Here is a 17,371-nt window from a genome sequence, read left to right as displayed (position 1 = left end):
AACAAAAGCATTGTAATATGTGTAATAATATTTGAATGCAATAATATTTTTCGGTTACAAAAGATTTGATAGGTATTCACTGACATGAACACATGTACAAGGATGTGAATGACGGTTTGCTTTCAATTCTGTAAATCACCATGATTTGAATCAAAATGTTTTCAGAAGGAACGTTCAGTGCTGCATGCCAACACAGCAAGTAAAAGGAGGGTTTAATGGTCAGCACATGTACTTTGGATAAACTAAAGTGAATGCATATGTCAATTGAATGATGTATTACAAAAAACCATTGGGAGTGCTGTGGTATTCCAAACAGGTATTAGCAAAGACAAATGAAACTTTCAAATTGAACTGATTTGCGGGTTTCTGCATTATAAGGGCATTATCATTTATAAAGGTCATTCTATAGTAATATAGCACTATGGTATTAAGTTAGATTTCTGGTCAAACACAATAGCAGACAATTGTTCTCTGCGTGTGTCTGAAGGTAAGATGAAACATTCACAGTCAAGGAGCTACTTTTTTCAAAGCTTTGAGGTAAAGGCTCAAGGGTACCGACTAGCGGAAGTAAGACTAATTGCAATCCCAAATAAGTGACGTTTTTTAAAATAAAATACAATTCTATGTGCATTTAGCCACACCTTACAAATGTATACCAATTGTGATGGCAAAAGAAAAATAAAAGAAAGAAAACTCCGCTCTGGGCTTTTTGCAACGATTTCCATTGATGAAGGTAACTCTAGATTTTGAAAGCGATTGACTATCAACAATTAAATTTGCACTGCATCCGATAGCAGACTGAGCTAGCTTCCAGTTTTGCTTGGAAATATTAAAGATGCCTGAGTGTTGTTCTATTACTTACCGGTAATCTTCATTACCCCAGGTCCTGTTGTCCTCGTCCCGTTCATTAACCTATTAGAGATAACCATCTCCCGACAGAAAAAAAGATCAGAGGCATGCTGGGACTCGAATACTGCTCCTCTCACCGGGAGTACATAAGCAGTACTAACCCAGCATCCCGCCCCAACAACCAAGCCCAGACAGGAAGGCCGGCCGCCCGGGGGGAGGGAGGGGCGCATGAATGGGATGAGGACAACGGGACCTGGGATAATGAAGATTACTGGTAAGTAATAGAACATTACCGCCAGGTCCCTTTTGTCCTCGTCCCATTCATTAACCTATTGGAGCACACCAAAGCAGAAAATCGACCTTCCGCACCCACAAGCACACCCAGGAAAGCACAACAAAAGCAGCAACCCAAGGGAGCACCGAGAAGGAATAAAAGGGGACCACAGAAAACAACCGGTCCGCAACCCAGAACAGGACAGCAGGGCCAAAACAAGAACCGGAGACAACCCAAAAAAACAGAAAGCCAGGGCCCCAACAAGGAGGCCGCCAACCAGAGCAACCGGTGACAGGGCAACCGGAACCAAGACCCAAAGGACACGGCCAAGCAACCCACCAGACAAGGCCGCCCAGCCCAGAACCAATGGGAAGGCACACAGGACATGCCAGCCACAAAGACACGAACCAACAAGGGACGAGAAAGCACAGGCCAGAAACCGGACCACCCCACCAAACCGAATGACGCAGCCCCAGAGAGACCAGAGCAAGAGCCGAACAGGAGCGAAACCCCAACCAAACAGAAAAGACAGGGAAGGGGAAAAACACCCGAAATACACATGCCAAAACCCCCCGCCAGGGAAGGAGGCCACCAACCAAACCAGGAAGGCCACCAAACCCAGAAACAGCAGGGGAAGAGGAGTCCAACCCAAAGACCACAGGCCAGAGACGCCCCCAGAAGCACCAGACGAAAGCCGACCAACAAAGGAGAGGCCAACAAGACTGGAAACCCACAACAAACAAGCCCAACAAGGACGGGGACAAAGCCACCGGCCACAACCCCCAGAAAACCCCCAACCCCAAATAGGGGGGGAAACAAAGCAGGACCGGAGTTCAGAGCAACCGGGAACACCGAGCAGCCCCCACACCAAGCACAGAGGGCAGAAAAAAACAGGCGCCAACACGGCAGAGGACCTTACAGGCACCCCACACCCAGGCCAAGCAAGCAGAACGGGCAGGAGCAGCCGAAAAAAGAAACAGCCACAGGGCGCACAGCATCCAGACCAAAAACCCACAAGGCCCGACACCAGCAAAGCCAGAGAGGAGCCCAGAAAACATCACCAAGCAGGGCAACAAACGCCAAAGCAACCACGAAGCTAGGACCAGAGCCAAGCAACCGGACCCCACAGGAGGACCCACAGGACCCCGGAAGGAGCCCACGCAGCACCCAGGCCAGAGCAAAAGGGCAGGGAGGAACAGGGAACCCTCAGCACACCACCACCAGACCACACAGAAGGCCGGAAAGGAACAGAGGAAACCGCCAAAGAGGAAGCCGGAGGAAGCAGAGGAGGCAGAGGGCCAGGCAGCAGGAGACCCCAGACAACCCGCCGCCAGGAGGGAGGATCCCACCGAGGTAAGAGCACCACGGAACCGCACCCCAACCAGAGAGAGGGGGCGGCACCCAAACAGACCCACACCGGGAACAAAGCCCAGAGAAGCAAGGGAGGCAGAAGCGAACCAGGACACCAAAACCAGGAAACGCCCAGCAAAACACCCCATGAGCAGGCCGAAACAGCCAGGAAGCCCAAGGACAACCAGAACCAGCAGGAAGCCGGCAGACTCGGAGCCACAGGACCCCACAGAGGCCCCAACCCAGGTGAAACAAGACTGGGAAGAGAACCGCCAGAAGGAGAAAGCCCTAAAGGACCCGCCAGGACGCGGCCACAAATGCAGAGCACCCCGCCAGGACACACAAGAGATCCCAGGCAAGGACGCAGACCCCAAAAAGAAGACCAACATGCAGGAGCCATAAGCCCCAGCAGACACCCAGCCAGGCACCCAGCACGGAACCAGACGATACCAGAACCCCACAGGGAACAAACACACCAGAGTGCAGACGGGCCAAAAAGCCAACAGCACTCGGCATCCCCAGGCAGCCAAGCAGGCACCAAACCAGCCCGACCAAGCACAACAACTGAGAGCAGATGAAAGCAGGCGCAGAACGGGAGCATGGCCACAGGCCACCAACCGGGAGAACTGCAGAACAGAAGAGGGGAAACAGGCACCCAGCCAAGGACACGGAAGCAGCAAAAGACAGCCAGGCCCTAACAGCAGAGGCACGAACCCCAGGGCCCAAAAGGCGAGCCGCCACCGGAAAAACAACCCGGAGGCGGGGTGGGTGCGCCACAGAAAGAAGAGCAGGTGCCCAACAACCCCATCCAGAGAAGCCACACCAGGCACCCTCAGGAGGCCCCAACCGGGAACAAAACAGGCAGGAACACAGGCAGAACCAGGAGGGGCAGGCAGGAACACCCGGAGCAAGCCAAAGGCAAGCACAGGGAGAGCCAGGGCAGGAGCAACGAAGAACAGAAGCAGCCAGACCCCAGAAGCAACCATGCACACTGAAGGCCCCGGGACAAAACCCGAAACCCCTGGCCGGAGCAAAGGAGAACGGAACAGCCACAACCAAGGCAGCACGTACCACCCAGGCACAGGCAGCGTGCCCCAGAGAGCACCAGAAATGTCACCAGGAAGCCGCAAGAGGGACCAGGTGCTGCCCAAGGGACGGGAGGAACAAAGCCAGGAACCAGGAGCCTCCGCGCCCCAAACCCGACCAACCATGCCGAAGCCAGGAAGCAGAGGCACACAACCAGCAAAGCAAGTTGCGCACAGGCCCCAACACAACAGCCAGCCCGCAGCGGAGGCAAGGCCACCCGAAAAAAAGGGCGGACGCAGCACAACCAAGGCCGGGCCACAACACCCGCACCTGCGACACCCCAAGAAGGAGGGACGCAGCAGGAGTGAAAGAAAGCAGGAAACCTGCAGCAGCAAACAGGAACACAGGGGAGCCAACAGGACCCACCCCCATGCAGCCTCCCAAGCAGCCAGCACACTGACCCACCACCAGATGGGGGCAGGGAGCCGCCGAGGAACCTGAAGAAGGGGGAATAGAAGCGCAACCCCACCAGGCAGCTGCAGAGGAAGCGAGAGTCGACCCCGACACAACAGGGCAAGGCGGAAGCAAGCCGGCAGGGGAGACCCCAACAACCCAGGGAACCCCAGGAGCAAGCACGGACAGAGCCAGGAAAAAAAGGGAACCAGCCATCTCAAAGGGGACAGAAATCCATACCAATCTGAGGCAGGCCACCAAACGGAAAGAGCGAAGGCCAACAACACAGAGAAGCAGCCAAAGAATGCCAGGGAGAGGAGAACCCCTCTCCCCACAGGGCCTGAAAGAAAACATAGGAGCACGAGAGCCCAGGAGCAGGGGCACCACCCGAAGGCAGCGAACCAAAGGGAGAAGTCCCGCGGCAGAAACACCCATCACGTAGTCTAAGGGAGAGGAGCACAGGAAGGAAGCCCCACAGAAGGGAACCAAATCCCCAATCCCAGGCAATGGAGGCCAGCGTCAAAGCCAAAAGGCAACAGAGGGGCAGCGCAGACGAAAGAGCACTGAGCCCCGAAACAGGCCAGCACCCGGACCCAGAGGCCAGCTGCGAGAGGCAAGGAGCAGGGGCGAGCAGCAGCAGAGCGGGAGTCCCCCAGCCCCCGGCCCGCAGAGAAGAGGAGCCCGAGAAGATGAAAAGGCAGAGGCGGGAAAACCCCACCCAAGCCACCAACACAGTTTTGCCATCAACCAGCATCCCCACAAGACAGAGGAACGGGGGGAAAAAGAGCCCCGAAGCACGCCGAGAGGAGAACCAGGCACCTCCGAGTGACCAAGCAGCAGGCACAGCCACCAACGCAGCCCTCACCCCGGGAGAGCGACTCAGCAGGCCAGCCCAGAGGTGGAGGAAAGCAGCCTGGACAGGAACACACAGAGAAAACACAGCCCCCCAAACCAAGGCGAACCAGGGCAGCAGACGCCAGAAGCAATCAGCACAGTGGGGACGGAGACCGGAGGACCCACAGGCGCAGCAGGCCACCAGCGAGGAATACCACACGGAACAAATCACCATCTAAAGGTAGACCAGCCCTCGGGCAACAGCGCACAGGCACAGCATGGAGAGCAACAACGACCAGCTCCGCAGCCAGGGCAAGAGGCAGGAAGACGCCCAAAATATGCAAAACGCGTACCAGGCATGCTGGTGAAAAACAACCGGAGCGGGGGCCAACAGGAACAACAAGGCCCCCAGCGCCACTGGGCACAGAGGAACCCACAGCCACCCTTCCACAACACAGCCAGCAACCCAACCCCGAACAGGACACCTGCAGAGGAAGGGAGGGGGAGCACATGCTACGCACGAAGGAGGTCCCGGGTACAAACCCTGGCAGCTCCAGGAGTCCCTGTAGCACCGCACAGAATTCTCCAGAAGGGCGGGCAGCCAGCCAACACACCGCCAAGCTGTGTCACGTGGGGAGAGGCAGGAGACAGAAACGTAGAGCCACAGCCCCCAAAGGTTAGGAAGGAAACGAACGCGCCACACATGCGCTCATAACCCCACACCAGCAGTCACATTGTGGAATAAAGAACAAAAACAAATCAGGCAAGCAAGACCCTAGGGGGGGATGCAACTCCAGGAACAAGGCACCCCACCACAACTGCCAGGACATCAGGAGACCGGCATGAACACAGGAAGAGCAGCAAATCCACCCGGCCAGGCTCGGGAAGAAGAGCATGCAGGATACCGGCTCCAACAGGGACAGACTCTGAGCAAGCCCAGCAGGCCAGGAGAAATCTAACGGAAAACCCCATGCCTGCACAGCCAGACAGCCGGACGAGGGGGGGAAGAGAAGCACAGCTACACCAGCCCAGCAGGAGCAGCATCAGCACACCACTATTCTGTCGACAAACAGAAAAATGAACAGGCGGGATGCTGGGTTAGTACTCCAATGGGAGGGGCAGTAATAGGGTCCCAGCATGCCTCTGCTCTTTTTTTCTGTCGGGAGATGGTTATCTCTAATAAGTTAATGAATAGGACGAGGACATAAGGGATCTGGGGAAAATGAGGTATGCTTGTTTACTCCATAACCTTCAGTAGCTTCTATGCAGATTAGGAGAGGTAGTTAAGTAGTTAATGGAGGCCTTTTGCTAACTGTGTTCACGATCTGAATGTGCGTTTATGTGGTTTTTAAATTAACACATAGACTCTGTTGACTTGTTGTGTTGTTTTGTTCGTGCATTTCTAAATGAACAAATTCTGTGTGTTGAGCTGTTTGTAAATCAATATATAGACTCTGACATTGTTTGTACCTGAGATCCCCAGGGAGTGATAAATGAGTAGTGTTGTGGAAATTAAATATATTATCACCGCCTCAAGTGTTTAAAAAACACTTTCTGCAATGGCCAAAAGGGCCATTTACATGACTTTCACATTGAATAATGCATTAATTACCTCCCGCTTGGACTACGGGAATGTCCTTTATTTAGGGGCATCTCAAGCTACCACAAAACGCATCCAACTGGTCCAGAATGCAGCAGCCAGGCTGCTCTGTAAATGTAACAAGAGAGACCGTATGTCTAGCCACCTTAAGACACTTCACTGGCTTAAAATTGAAAATAGGGTCAAATTTAAGACTCTCAGCTTTCTGCACAGGATAAAGTGGGGCAAGGCACCTAAATATCTCCAGACCCTTGTACACACATATATGCCTGCCCGCTGCCTAAGATCTGCCACCCAAGGTCTCTTCTGTGTCCCTAAGATACGTCGGGCAAGGATGGGAGGTAGATCTTTCTCCCACCTTGGCCCAAAACTCTGGAATTCCCTTCCCCAACCACTGCGCCTTGAAAGTAGGTATGTGTACTTCCGTAAAGCCATTAAGACCTGGCTTTTTAATCAGTGACCTGCCTGTCCTCCCTTTTACATTCCTTTCCTACTCCGCGAGTTCATTATTCTGCTTAGCGCCAGGAAACCCTTTTTTGGGCATCTGTCGCGCTCTATAAGCCAAATAAATAAATAAATAAATAAATAAATAAACTAATAACCTAAGGGGTTGCTGCCTTGAGAGAAACACTGTATGGGGAATATGGCAACAGAGAATGTGGTTGTTTTTCTTATCTAATGTTTACTCCTGTAGATTGAAGAAGCTTGTATGATTTCCTTTGTGGGCACATACAATACAAATTAATTTTGATAATATCACAAAAACAGTATTATGAAAACAATGAGTGACATATTTGACTTCCCACCTTTTGGATAATCTTATAAATTTCATATGCGGCCACACGAGCACTGGCAACACTTTGAACATTTGGGGCACTTTGCCCAAATGTGAACGAACCCATTGTCACTGCGAGGAAAATCTGTAAAAGAAAAGCAAAATCAGTTAGTAAACAAAAAATTATTACATTTTGGCAAAACGATGTATGCATCAAAATAGGAATACTTCAATAAACTGCTATATAAACAAGGAGCTCTAGGGTGAATGCAGTTGCACATTAAGGGCCTTATTTATGACCCGATATAGGTCACTCTTGCACCACGCAACATGGTCAAGGAGCGATAGGAACCGTAAGCCATATTTTTGAAGCAGTGGAAATCCACTTTGCTTGGACTTGAATAGCTTAAAACATCTGGAGTAATGCAACTTAGCGCAAATCGCTGCACCGCATTAATCTCCACAAAGGGAGTGTTCCATGGGAATTGCATGGGTTTTCCCAAGCAACTCCCATGGTTGTTGATGTATTTCCAGATTTACCATGCCTAGCCACCTGGAGATGCATGAAAAAGATACACCTCCCCTGGAGTGATGTAACAAGGAGAAATTTCTTTATTTTACCTCGTTTTTTCCTCTTTCTATGTGTGCTGCATTGTGCAGCACACATAGAAAGAGGATTAAGCCTCTCAGGATTGTTTTTGTGCAGGAAAGTGCCCCTTCCAGCACAAAAATATTTCTGCCTACAACACGGGTACCTGCATTGGATCGTATGCCAAAATGAATCCAGCCAAGGGAAAAGGACAGAAATGCGCCCTTTGGGGTAAATACTATGCATTACTGCCCTTTGCCTGTGATACAGGGCAGGAAAGCATAGCAAGGTGGCTTGCCTCGCTGCCCTGCATCACAAAACTTACAAATATGCCCCCAAATGTCTTCCTTTCAAGAAATCTATTTGGAACAGGTAACTCGCCACCTAATTTAATTGACCATCCCTTATTTTACAAAATAATGAAAATGATTAAACACAAAACAACAGTTCATAAATATCATAGCAGTAAATGTGGAAAGAACAAACTAGAACATTTAAATAATTAGCAATTACCAACCATACACCTTCGGAACAATAACCCCTCACCATCAAAGAACAACTTAGAATACACAGTATTTTACAGCAAGTGTATTTAATTAAACACTCCAGCTCAAATAACATTAAGAAAGGTTGTTAGACTTGACATCCTTGGTGTGATATTTCCCCTAACCTTTTGTCTTCATCCCTTTCGTTTTGTTGATTCAATTTTTTTTCTTTAGAATTCTGTGCTCTTTACCACTGCTGACCAGAGCAAAAGTGCTAGTGTCCTCTTCTTCAAACATGGTCAAATGGGACAACACCGAATTGGCACATTTTATTTCCATGTAAGTCCCTGGTGGATTGTTCTACCTGTACCCATAGCCTGTACATTAAATGCAACTAGGTGGCCTACAGCACAGCCTGTGCCACCCACTTAAGTAGCACTTTAAAACATGTCTCAGACCTGCCAACGCAACCTGTAGTTCAGTTATAAACTGTGATTTCAATTTGGCAACATAAACCATTTGCCATGCCTAAACCCTCCTTGTTAATACATATAAGGCAACCCTAAGGTAGGCCCTAAAGGCTCCTGGTGCAAGGTGTGTTGTATTTAAAAACGATTGTGTTCCTAAGTTTTATATGTCCTAGCAGTGCAATACTCCTTAATTCACTTTTCACAGCGAGGTCTGCCTCTCCAATTAAGTTACACTGGGTTACCCTGTTACATTTAATAAGTGATAACTTTGGATTGGAGCAGCTAGAGATATGCTGTTTACACTCAAATGAATTGTACATTTAAACCCTCTTTGATGATAAAGTCAGATTATAAGTCACAATTGTGAAAATGTCACTTTTAGTAAGTTGACATTTTCTTGTCCTAACCATCAATTACTTCATTTCTAACCCAGTCAAAGGAATCGGACACCAGGCCTGCCTGCCTTTTATCACCCTGACAGTTTGAAGCCTTGACAGAGTAAGGGGAAGAACTTTCCAGAAGCAGATGTTTGGGTAGGACAGGCAGTCCATCCACACAAAGGCTGGCACCATGTATAGATATTAAACCTCTTGAGAAAAACATCAGATAACTCATGGGCCGGTGAAATTTACAGAAGAAGTGCTTCCCTACTGTCGGATGACTGCCTTGCTGCTTGAGGACTGCCTTGCTGTCTAAGAAGGAAGTCCGGACCTGCTTACTTTTATCCCAGGCTAACCAGAATGACTCCAGGGCCAGTTAGCTGGTCTCCTATGTGAGCTAGAGGGACACACCATACATCAGAGGCCTCCCTGCAACTGCCCAGATGACCTGCTGCAACTCGCCCTGTCTGGACTTTCAACTGGCCTCTGATCATTTGAGTTTTTGATCCTCAAGAGGTGTCTCTCGATGTCCTGAACTCTTGGCTGGCCTTAGAGTCCACTCCTCTACAAGAAAAGTTCAAAATCGTTAAGCTTGGGCTCCTCAAGACAGTGAATGGGCAACCCATGATGACCACCAATGTGTCACTCTGATGGTACCTGCTGTTTGCATTACAGTCACTTCCAGCAAAGACTGCCAATACTAGAGCCGTACTTCATGCTACAGCAACATTCCACGATGACCGACAGCGCAAAGCTAAAGCAAAGACCTCCCACAATGCCTGACTGGCTCTTCACACTACAGGAATGATAGCATGAACCACTCACAATGCTCTTTGCACCGCAGCAATGACTATCCATAATTTTCTACCTGCTCCACAGGGCCTCCTCCAATGTGAGGAGAACATATGGTGCTTGACTTAAAATGGTAACTTTTCAGTGGGACTAACCTAGTCCCTGTATCTGAACTGTGCTCCATTGTGGTCAACCTTAACCTATGACTTACCCCCTTTCTAGCACTGATGACAGCAAAGTTGTGATTTGTGTTTTAAGAGAAATTTTCACTAAAAACTGTATATCTCTTATTTCTACTCATTAGATTTTTGTCCTTTGGTTATGATTTTCATCGGAGGCTCTTATCCAAGTTACACCGGCCCTAGTAATGTCGCGTATAGATTACGCAAACTCACTGTATGCCAGAATTCCTGCTTATCAATCACGCCGGCTACAATTGATACAGAATCAAGCCGCTAGGCTTGTCCACGGCCAACCCAAAATTCAGCTACGTGAAACCCCTGCTAAAGAGCCTGCACTGGCACCCAGAGACCCAGCACAGCCTCTTCAAACTGGGCTGCCTAATTCACAGAGCCTTGTCCTCCCACGGTCCTGTTGATATCACTTCCAAAATACAGCGCTAAACTCCATCTCGTGACCTATGCTCCTCCAGCTCAAACCTTCTGACCCCCTGTCTATTCAAACGGAAAAAACACGGTAGCTTAAGGTTCTCATCTCTGGCACCACAGTTCTGGAACTCCCTCCCTCGGGACTGCGCCAAATCCCCTCCGACACTCAGTTCAGGAAATTGCTCAAAACATGTTTTTTTCCTTGGCCTATAACTAGTCCCCCCCCCTTCTGCCTCTGTCAATGCCTCCCCGCCTAAGCGCCAAGAAACCGCTGGTGTACGTGCCCTCAATAAATAATTTTTTCATATCATATCATTTTATTTATTAACATCTTCAATATTTTTCTAAATTTGCTTGGGATTTTTCTTGTACAGTGTTTTAACTTTATTACTGTTTGTGTGCTCCATAAATACATTACATATTGCCTCTCAATTATTCTTGACTGCTTTTGTACCAAGCTACCAGAGAGTTAGACACAGGTGACTTTTGTGATTCACCCGATCAAAGACTGTGGTTGCTGTTTCAGTATAGCTTCCATGCCCCTCAGCTAAAATCCAAATTTCTTACAAGAGTCAATTCATGGTAAAGGGAGATTCCTGGCTCAAATTATCAATCAAGACCAATAGGGAAATATGTGCACAAATAAGCGTTTTCCAGTTCTTCCAAATGAATCATTAAAGAAATTATAAAGTTAGTTGGTGTCAGAAGCCAAGTTCATCAATAAATCCAATAATTGAATGTGACTTAAAAAAATTACGTAGCCACGGTACATTTGGAAAATAGTCAATTTAATAACAAGCACCAATACAAAAATACCACACAACTTCTAGCCTTCTTTAGTATAGCAACCATTCGTACTGTCAGTTAAGAAACTTTTTTACAATTATTTGTGATATCAATGTATCTTTGATGCACATGGAACACAAACAAGACATTTTTTGGGGCGTTATCAAAAATCTTTTTACTTTTCTTTTCATCAAAACAATGCACATAATCAAAACTACAAATTAGTGCTGTCTAATTATTCAAAAGGCGGAACGGAACAAGTGACATTCATTTACAGTGAATAAAGTGCCCAGGTGAAGGATGGTGACTGAGTGTATGTACATGGACGTGAAGAGATTTTGCATGAAAAAGGAAGACATTTTACAAGTCCAAACAATATATGTTTCCAGTATCTCTGTACCAAACAAAAGAATTGATTAATGATTCAAGGACAACAAGATCTGAAGATCATTGGACAGATGTATTCGTCGATGTTTCGACCCTAACAAACACAAAGGTAAGATAATGTTAAGGTGGGTCTTCTTCAGGACAGGGGAACAGGAGGTCAGACAGCCTAGAGGGGAAAACAGACTTAGGATGGGTGGATACAATTGGGATAAGAACAGGTAGATGTATTAGATAGAATGTGTTCCACAGAGTACCGGTAAAAGAAAACCGGCCAGATGTGCCGTTAAAATCGCCCAATCCATATGTATTAATGGATTCTGATAACAGGAATTCAAGGCACCATGCTGTTCATGAGGTAGGCGGGAGAGATGGAATCCTTAATTAATAAAAGAAACTGGTGGGCCTAGTTAGTCTGAGCTCAACCAGGCTGAACCATGATCAAGGGAAAACAAGTGCCAAAGAATCATACCTGAACATTAGGATTACAACTGATCGTGTTGGGTGAAAGCACTGTGTCGTCAATCACCTAGAGTTAAACAGTGAAGTACGTGAGTGCCTAGAACACGCACTGGTGGTGATATGATAAATTAAACCAGCATCCAATGAAACATACCTTGGTACGTAGAAAAAGTCCAAGAGCGATGTCTTGAACCTTGTAGCGAGGATTAATTCATACATTGATACTTTAATGCTTCATATCAATTAGAAGGCATCTCTTTTTGAACAATATCAATTTCCATGAATGAAAGTAATTTAAGCCATCAAGGTTTAGGCTAAATATTGCTTGCGCTCATTAAAAAGGAACTCTATGGAATTCTGCTGAGTTACATAAAAACTCTGTGTGATTCTGCAGAGTGACGTGAGCAGGGGGAATTGGCAACTTGCGCTGATTTTCAGCACCAGGAGCTTGTTCTGCACTGCAAAATCAGCACGAATGGCATAACGTAGTGCACCAGAGGGCATTGCTTTCCTTGTGCCGCTCGAGTCGATTTTTGACTCAAGCTGCAGCTTTCTCACCATGAACAGTCGCAACTGCCTGCGACCAGCCGCTGTTGAGAAAATCTTGCCGGGTGGCGTCCTTGTGCTTGAAAATTGTACTGCAGGAAGCAAACTTTCACTCATGCTCCAACTTAACGCTGGTGAGCAGTTTGCAAGAAAAAATTCCGCTACTTGGCATTTGGCGAGGTTTTGCCAGAACTCTGTATTACAAGCATAATGCCGAGTGGGCAAAACTCAGCAAACTTCACCGGGGGAGCAGAATATATCACCCACCCTAATTGTAATGGAAATTAGACAATAAAATCAAACACATTTATATGCTTAAATATAGTTAGATATATGCTGTCAGAAATTTGGTCTCTACTTGACCGAGGTATACACACCGTCCAATTAGGGACCACAATCCTAGAGAATATTATTACGAGAAAATCAAGACCAAAATGACAAAAAAGCAATGCGTAGAACCGGAGTTATGAATGTTTAAAGAATAAACCCAAAATAGTGCTTAGAAGTCAATAGCACTAAAAGGTTACTTGAAGTCACGCTAGACCGAGGTAAATCCAAAGTTCAGGTTCACTGCGATGAAGGGCAAGTCAGCAACTGGCCTCAAACTCAAAAGTAGTGTGGCTCACTGGTTAGAGGCGGCAGACCCGAGAGCAGAGGACGGCCCGGGACCAGGGTTCGATTCCCGGCGCGGCAGGTTTCTGGACCAGGGTCAGCGGACTCGATAATTCTCTCGCCTCGGTGCCCACTCTGATCAGCGATCACACTCGGCAACTCTGGGCATTAGCTTGCCTCATCTTCACTAATGGCCCCACCAGACCGCCGGGGATGCCTGGTCTCACCCTGGAGATACCCATTAAGGGACCATCTCTCAGGGAAGCCAGGAAGGGTTTCGCAGCGGTCGAAGCGCCTTGGGACCCTCCGGGTAAGTAGTGCGCTATATAAATGCCTATACATTACATTACATTACATACATTACATTACATTACATTACAAACAGGTCCCTCTACCAAAGTACCTTCAACGGAGCGAAGCAGCATCATCAAGAGTGCGATGAATCCATTCATTTTCACACAGTCTGGTTGATGCATCGAAGTAGAGCCTCGCAATCGGAAGCTCGGTTCGGCACTGTGTAGAAGTTGCACCTCATAGTCAGGACTTCAAATCGGGGCTGCGTCGTTGATAAGCTATGCAGGGATGTCTTCCGATCGGCACTGCGTTGGCATCGAAGGCCACTGCCTCAGTTATGATCGGCGCAGTGGTGTCAATGTGTCAGGTTTGTAGCAAAACAGCTATAAACCCACTTCTGAGGCCCAGGAATGAAGGGGGTACTTCAGGAATGGGTAGGACTCACAGATTGCAGCACCAGCAGAGTGGCAATGAGTCTTTTATGACCCTGAGCCAGCAAGTCCTTGGAGTCACTCTTGGTTCAAGTGGGATGGGTCCAGCCATTGTCATCAGCAGGGCAGAGGTCAACAGGCAGCAAGGCATCTCAGCACGGCAGCGAATCAGGTCCTTAGAACAGTCTGTTAAGCAGAGTGGCAAACCTTGCAACATAGCAGTCCTTACTTCTGGTAGAGTGTACTATCTTGATAGGGTCACTGCCCCAATACTTATACCCGAATGTGCACTTGTAGTAGGGGGTGACTTCAAGGCAGCTCCTTGAAGTGCACAAATCCTCATTCATCCCAAGCCTGTCTGCAAGGCTATCTGGGGAGTATTCAACCCTTTGTTTGGGACACTGGACACTGCCTATTCAGATACAAGTGTCAGCTCCCATTCCAGCTTCCTGTTGAGGAAGGCTATCAGAATGCAGATGAGTTTTCTGTCACAGTCACCTTTCCTGTGTTTGTGGCTGTCTAGAGGGAATGACAAAGTGTAGCTTTCACCTAGCCCAGACGTGTATTGGAGACAGGATGCAATGCATATAGAACAATAAGAGCAGAGAAATGTCTACTTTTTTTCTAAAATAGTAATGTTAAATCCAACTTTACCATTAAAGAGGTTTTATATTTACCATTCCAAAGATATGAGACATGATGTGACTCCTTTGTTATCAGGAATAACAACTTAACAGTGTTTTAAGGAATTCCCAATATTAGCTTATGAGAGGAGTATGCCTCACAATTGTGAGAAACTAATTTAGCTGTTTGTCACTACCGGTACGTGTAAAACATAAGAGCACATGTCCTACCTTTTAGGTACACAGCACCCTGTCCTTAGGGGTACCTATGGCCTACCTTAGGGGTAGCTTATGTGTAATAAAAGGTGAGATCAAACTGCACAGACAGGCCCTGAAGGTGCAGGCTTGAGATAGGTTTGAAAAGCTACTTGTGAGGGTGGAACAATCAGTGCTATAGGCTAACTAGTTGCATTTAGATAATAAGGGTCTGAGTCTACGATATGCCACTTTGCAAGGGACTGACCTTTAATCTAATTATGCCAATCAGCTATACACCAATGTCACAATTTTTATGGGAGAAACATGTGCACTTTATCACTGGTTAGCAGTGGTGATGTGATCAGAGTCCTAAGGTGACCAAAAAGATACAGCAAACAGTGGAGGTAAACAGGCAAAAAGTTGGGGGAAGACCATCCTAAGAATGAAAGGTCTAACATATTCTGATTCTGTTATTTAACAAGAGAATACAGGCCTTTCTCTATACCTGAATTTATATTTATATTACTATTTAAACACCTTTGATTAAGTAGCGTAATTTTGTTCCTAGTGCAATTTTAAATAATTTAGTTTCTCTATTATACAGCAAAACACCATAATATATGTTTTGGTACTTACCATGTCCACTCTGCCAATTGTATAGATATCTTTTTCATCGACGGTTAATTTTGTTCCATACCATATTCCAAGCCCGTAGGTTGCCAGTGTAAGCAACTGAGAGATTCCCATTGACAAATAAGTAGCAAATGCTTTCCTCATAGCAAATTCTTTTGCAGCACATAAATTGACTTCATAACTGTGAAAGGAAAATAAATTAGGATGATTGAGTCAGAACACCACATGCTCAAATTAATAGATTATTATGCAAAAGTGCATGCCTTTGGTCATGATAAGTATAAAAGATACTTCCTTTAGAATCCAATGGAGCTATTTGCTAATGTTTTGCAAGAGTTTTTGAATGGTTAAAAGTGATACAAAGAAAAGTGTTGATCAAGTACCACTAAAATGGCACAGGACAAAATAATGCAACCTTTAGTAAATCTAGACTCAAAGGTATGTCAAGAAGTTATTTTACACTTCTTCATGAACATTTTTGCTGGAACACACTGATAAGTAAGGGCCTCATTAGAAATAACGTATGCCCCAACAGTCCTGCTGGCAGCACATTAGTGAAAGGTGAATTTGCTCTTTGAAGCAGTTACTCTCTCTTTCACATTGTAGACAATACCCAGCCTACACTTTAAACGAGAACAGAGATCCTGCTGTAGGCGAGTTCAGTGAGTAACTACACCCGTCTGCATTAAAGAGACACCATTTTATTTACATCTCCTGAAGGGGTTACCCTCATGGGGCGCCTGAGTCCATAATATGGTGTGGCTGCAGAGCCACATTTTTTCCCTCATTGGGTGTTGCCTCCATGCAATTTAGGGGGCATTCCTTTAGGATATTACTGTGCTAAATGTGTGGATGTTATCTTTATTACAGAAGTGGTCATGGACACGTCTGGCTTGTCTCAAGAGATCATCATTAAAGTAAATTAAATGTTGGCAAAAAAATAGCATTTAACAAAATATCCTTATTACACACACTTTATATTGAAAACAGTGTTTAAAATGTGGAGAATTGTTAGTTATAGCAAATCACCTTTACTGCGATATTCTGCCAGAATGTATGCCTTTTTCTGGACCCTTTTTTGTTGGTTTTAGGACTTTGTGCACTTTATCATTGCTAAAGCATTGCTTCACCTCTAAAACATGTGTTGTACTTGGAAACTCCCTACTTGCACCATATAACTTCCTCATTAGCCCATGAGAAATAGTGGCTGAAGTGCACCTATGGCAGGAAAGTTAAATGGCATATGTGGGATGCAGTGTGTATTTACACCAGGGGTGGGGGGAACTCATGGAGTTTCACTCCGTAGAATTCCACAGACTTACATTAAAACTCTGCAAGATTCTGTGAAGTTTGACGAATGGGTGTAAATCAGCATGTTGCGCAGCTCATGCTGATTTTTAGTGCTGGGAGCTTGTTTCATGCTGAAACATTAGCACGAATGGCACCACACGGCATGCCAGAGGGTGCTGCTTCTCGAGTCGGTTATGCTGCAGTTCGAGCAGATTTTATACTCCAGCGTCAGCTTTCTCACTCCGAATGGTCGGGACTGCCTGAGACCGCCTACGTTGGCAAAATCTCACCTGGTGCCATATTAGCACCCAAAAGTCAAGCTAGGGGATGCCATTTCTCACTTTCGCACAATAACTCACAGTTGGTGAGTTGCCTGTGAGATAAAACTCCACCACATGGTGTGGTGGATGGAGGAGTTTTTCTAGAACTCTGCATTAATCTCATCACACATAGTGGGCAAAGCTCTGTGAACTCCTCCAGCTGAGCAGAATGTATCACCCACCCCTGATTCACACCACCCAAAAATATGAAAAACATGTTGCTCTACTGGGAACATTGCTGCGCTTTGGTTGGGATACAGTTTAAATGCAGTACAATGGCACAACATGGAAAAATGCCTTTGCAATG

At 46.7% G+C, this 17,371-nt stretch overlaps 1 protein-coding gene across 1 annotated transcript in view; it reads right to left on the bottom strand.

Moving 5' to 3' along the window:
* The window catches only part of LOC147670600 (ATP-dependent translocase ABCB1-like), a 254,105-nt gene that overhangs the window by 163,843 nt on the left and 72,891 nt on the right, over nucleotides 1–17,371 (bottom strand). Inside the window, exons 4-5 of the mRNA XM_086948139.1 lie at nucleotides 15,458–15,635; nucleotides 7,193–7,306 (exon numbers count right to left, since the gene is read on the bottom strand). Coding sequence (XP_086804265.1) covers nucleotides 7,193–7,306; nucleotides 15,458–15,635 — 292 coding nt within the window. The remainder of the gene's footprint in view (nucleotides 1–7,192; nucleotides 7,307–15,457; nucleotides 15,636–17,371) is intronic.

Source organism: Lissotriton vulgaris, unplaced genomic scaffold (genome assembly GCF_964263255.1).
Source record: "Lissotriton vulgaris unplaced genomic scaffold, aLisVul1.2 SCAFFOLD_3063, whole genome shotgun sequence".
In the NCBI taxonomy this organism is placed as follows: domain Eukaryota; kingdom Metazoa; phylum Chordata; class Amphibia; order Caudata; family Salamandridae; genus Lissotriton; species Lissotriton vulgaris.
Note: the sequence above shows the minus strand (reverse complement) of the source record. Positions and strands in the feature narration are given on the sequence as shown.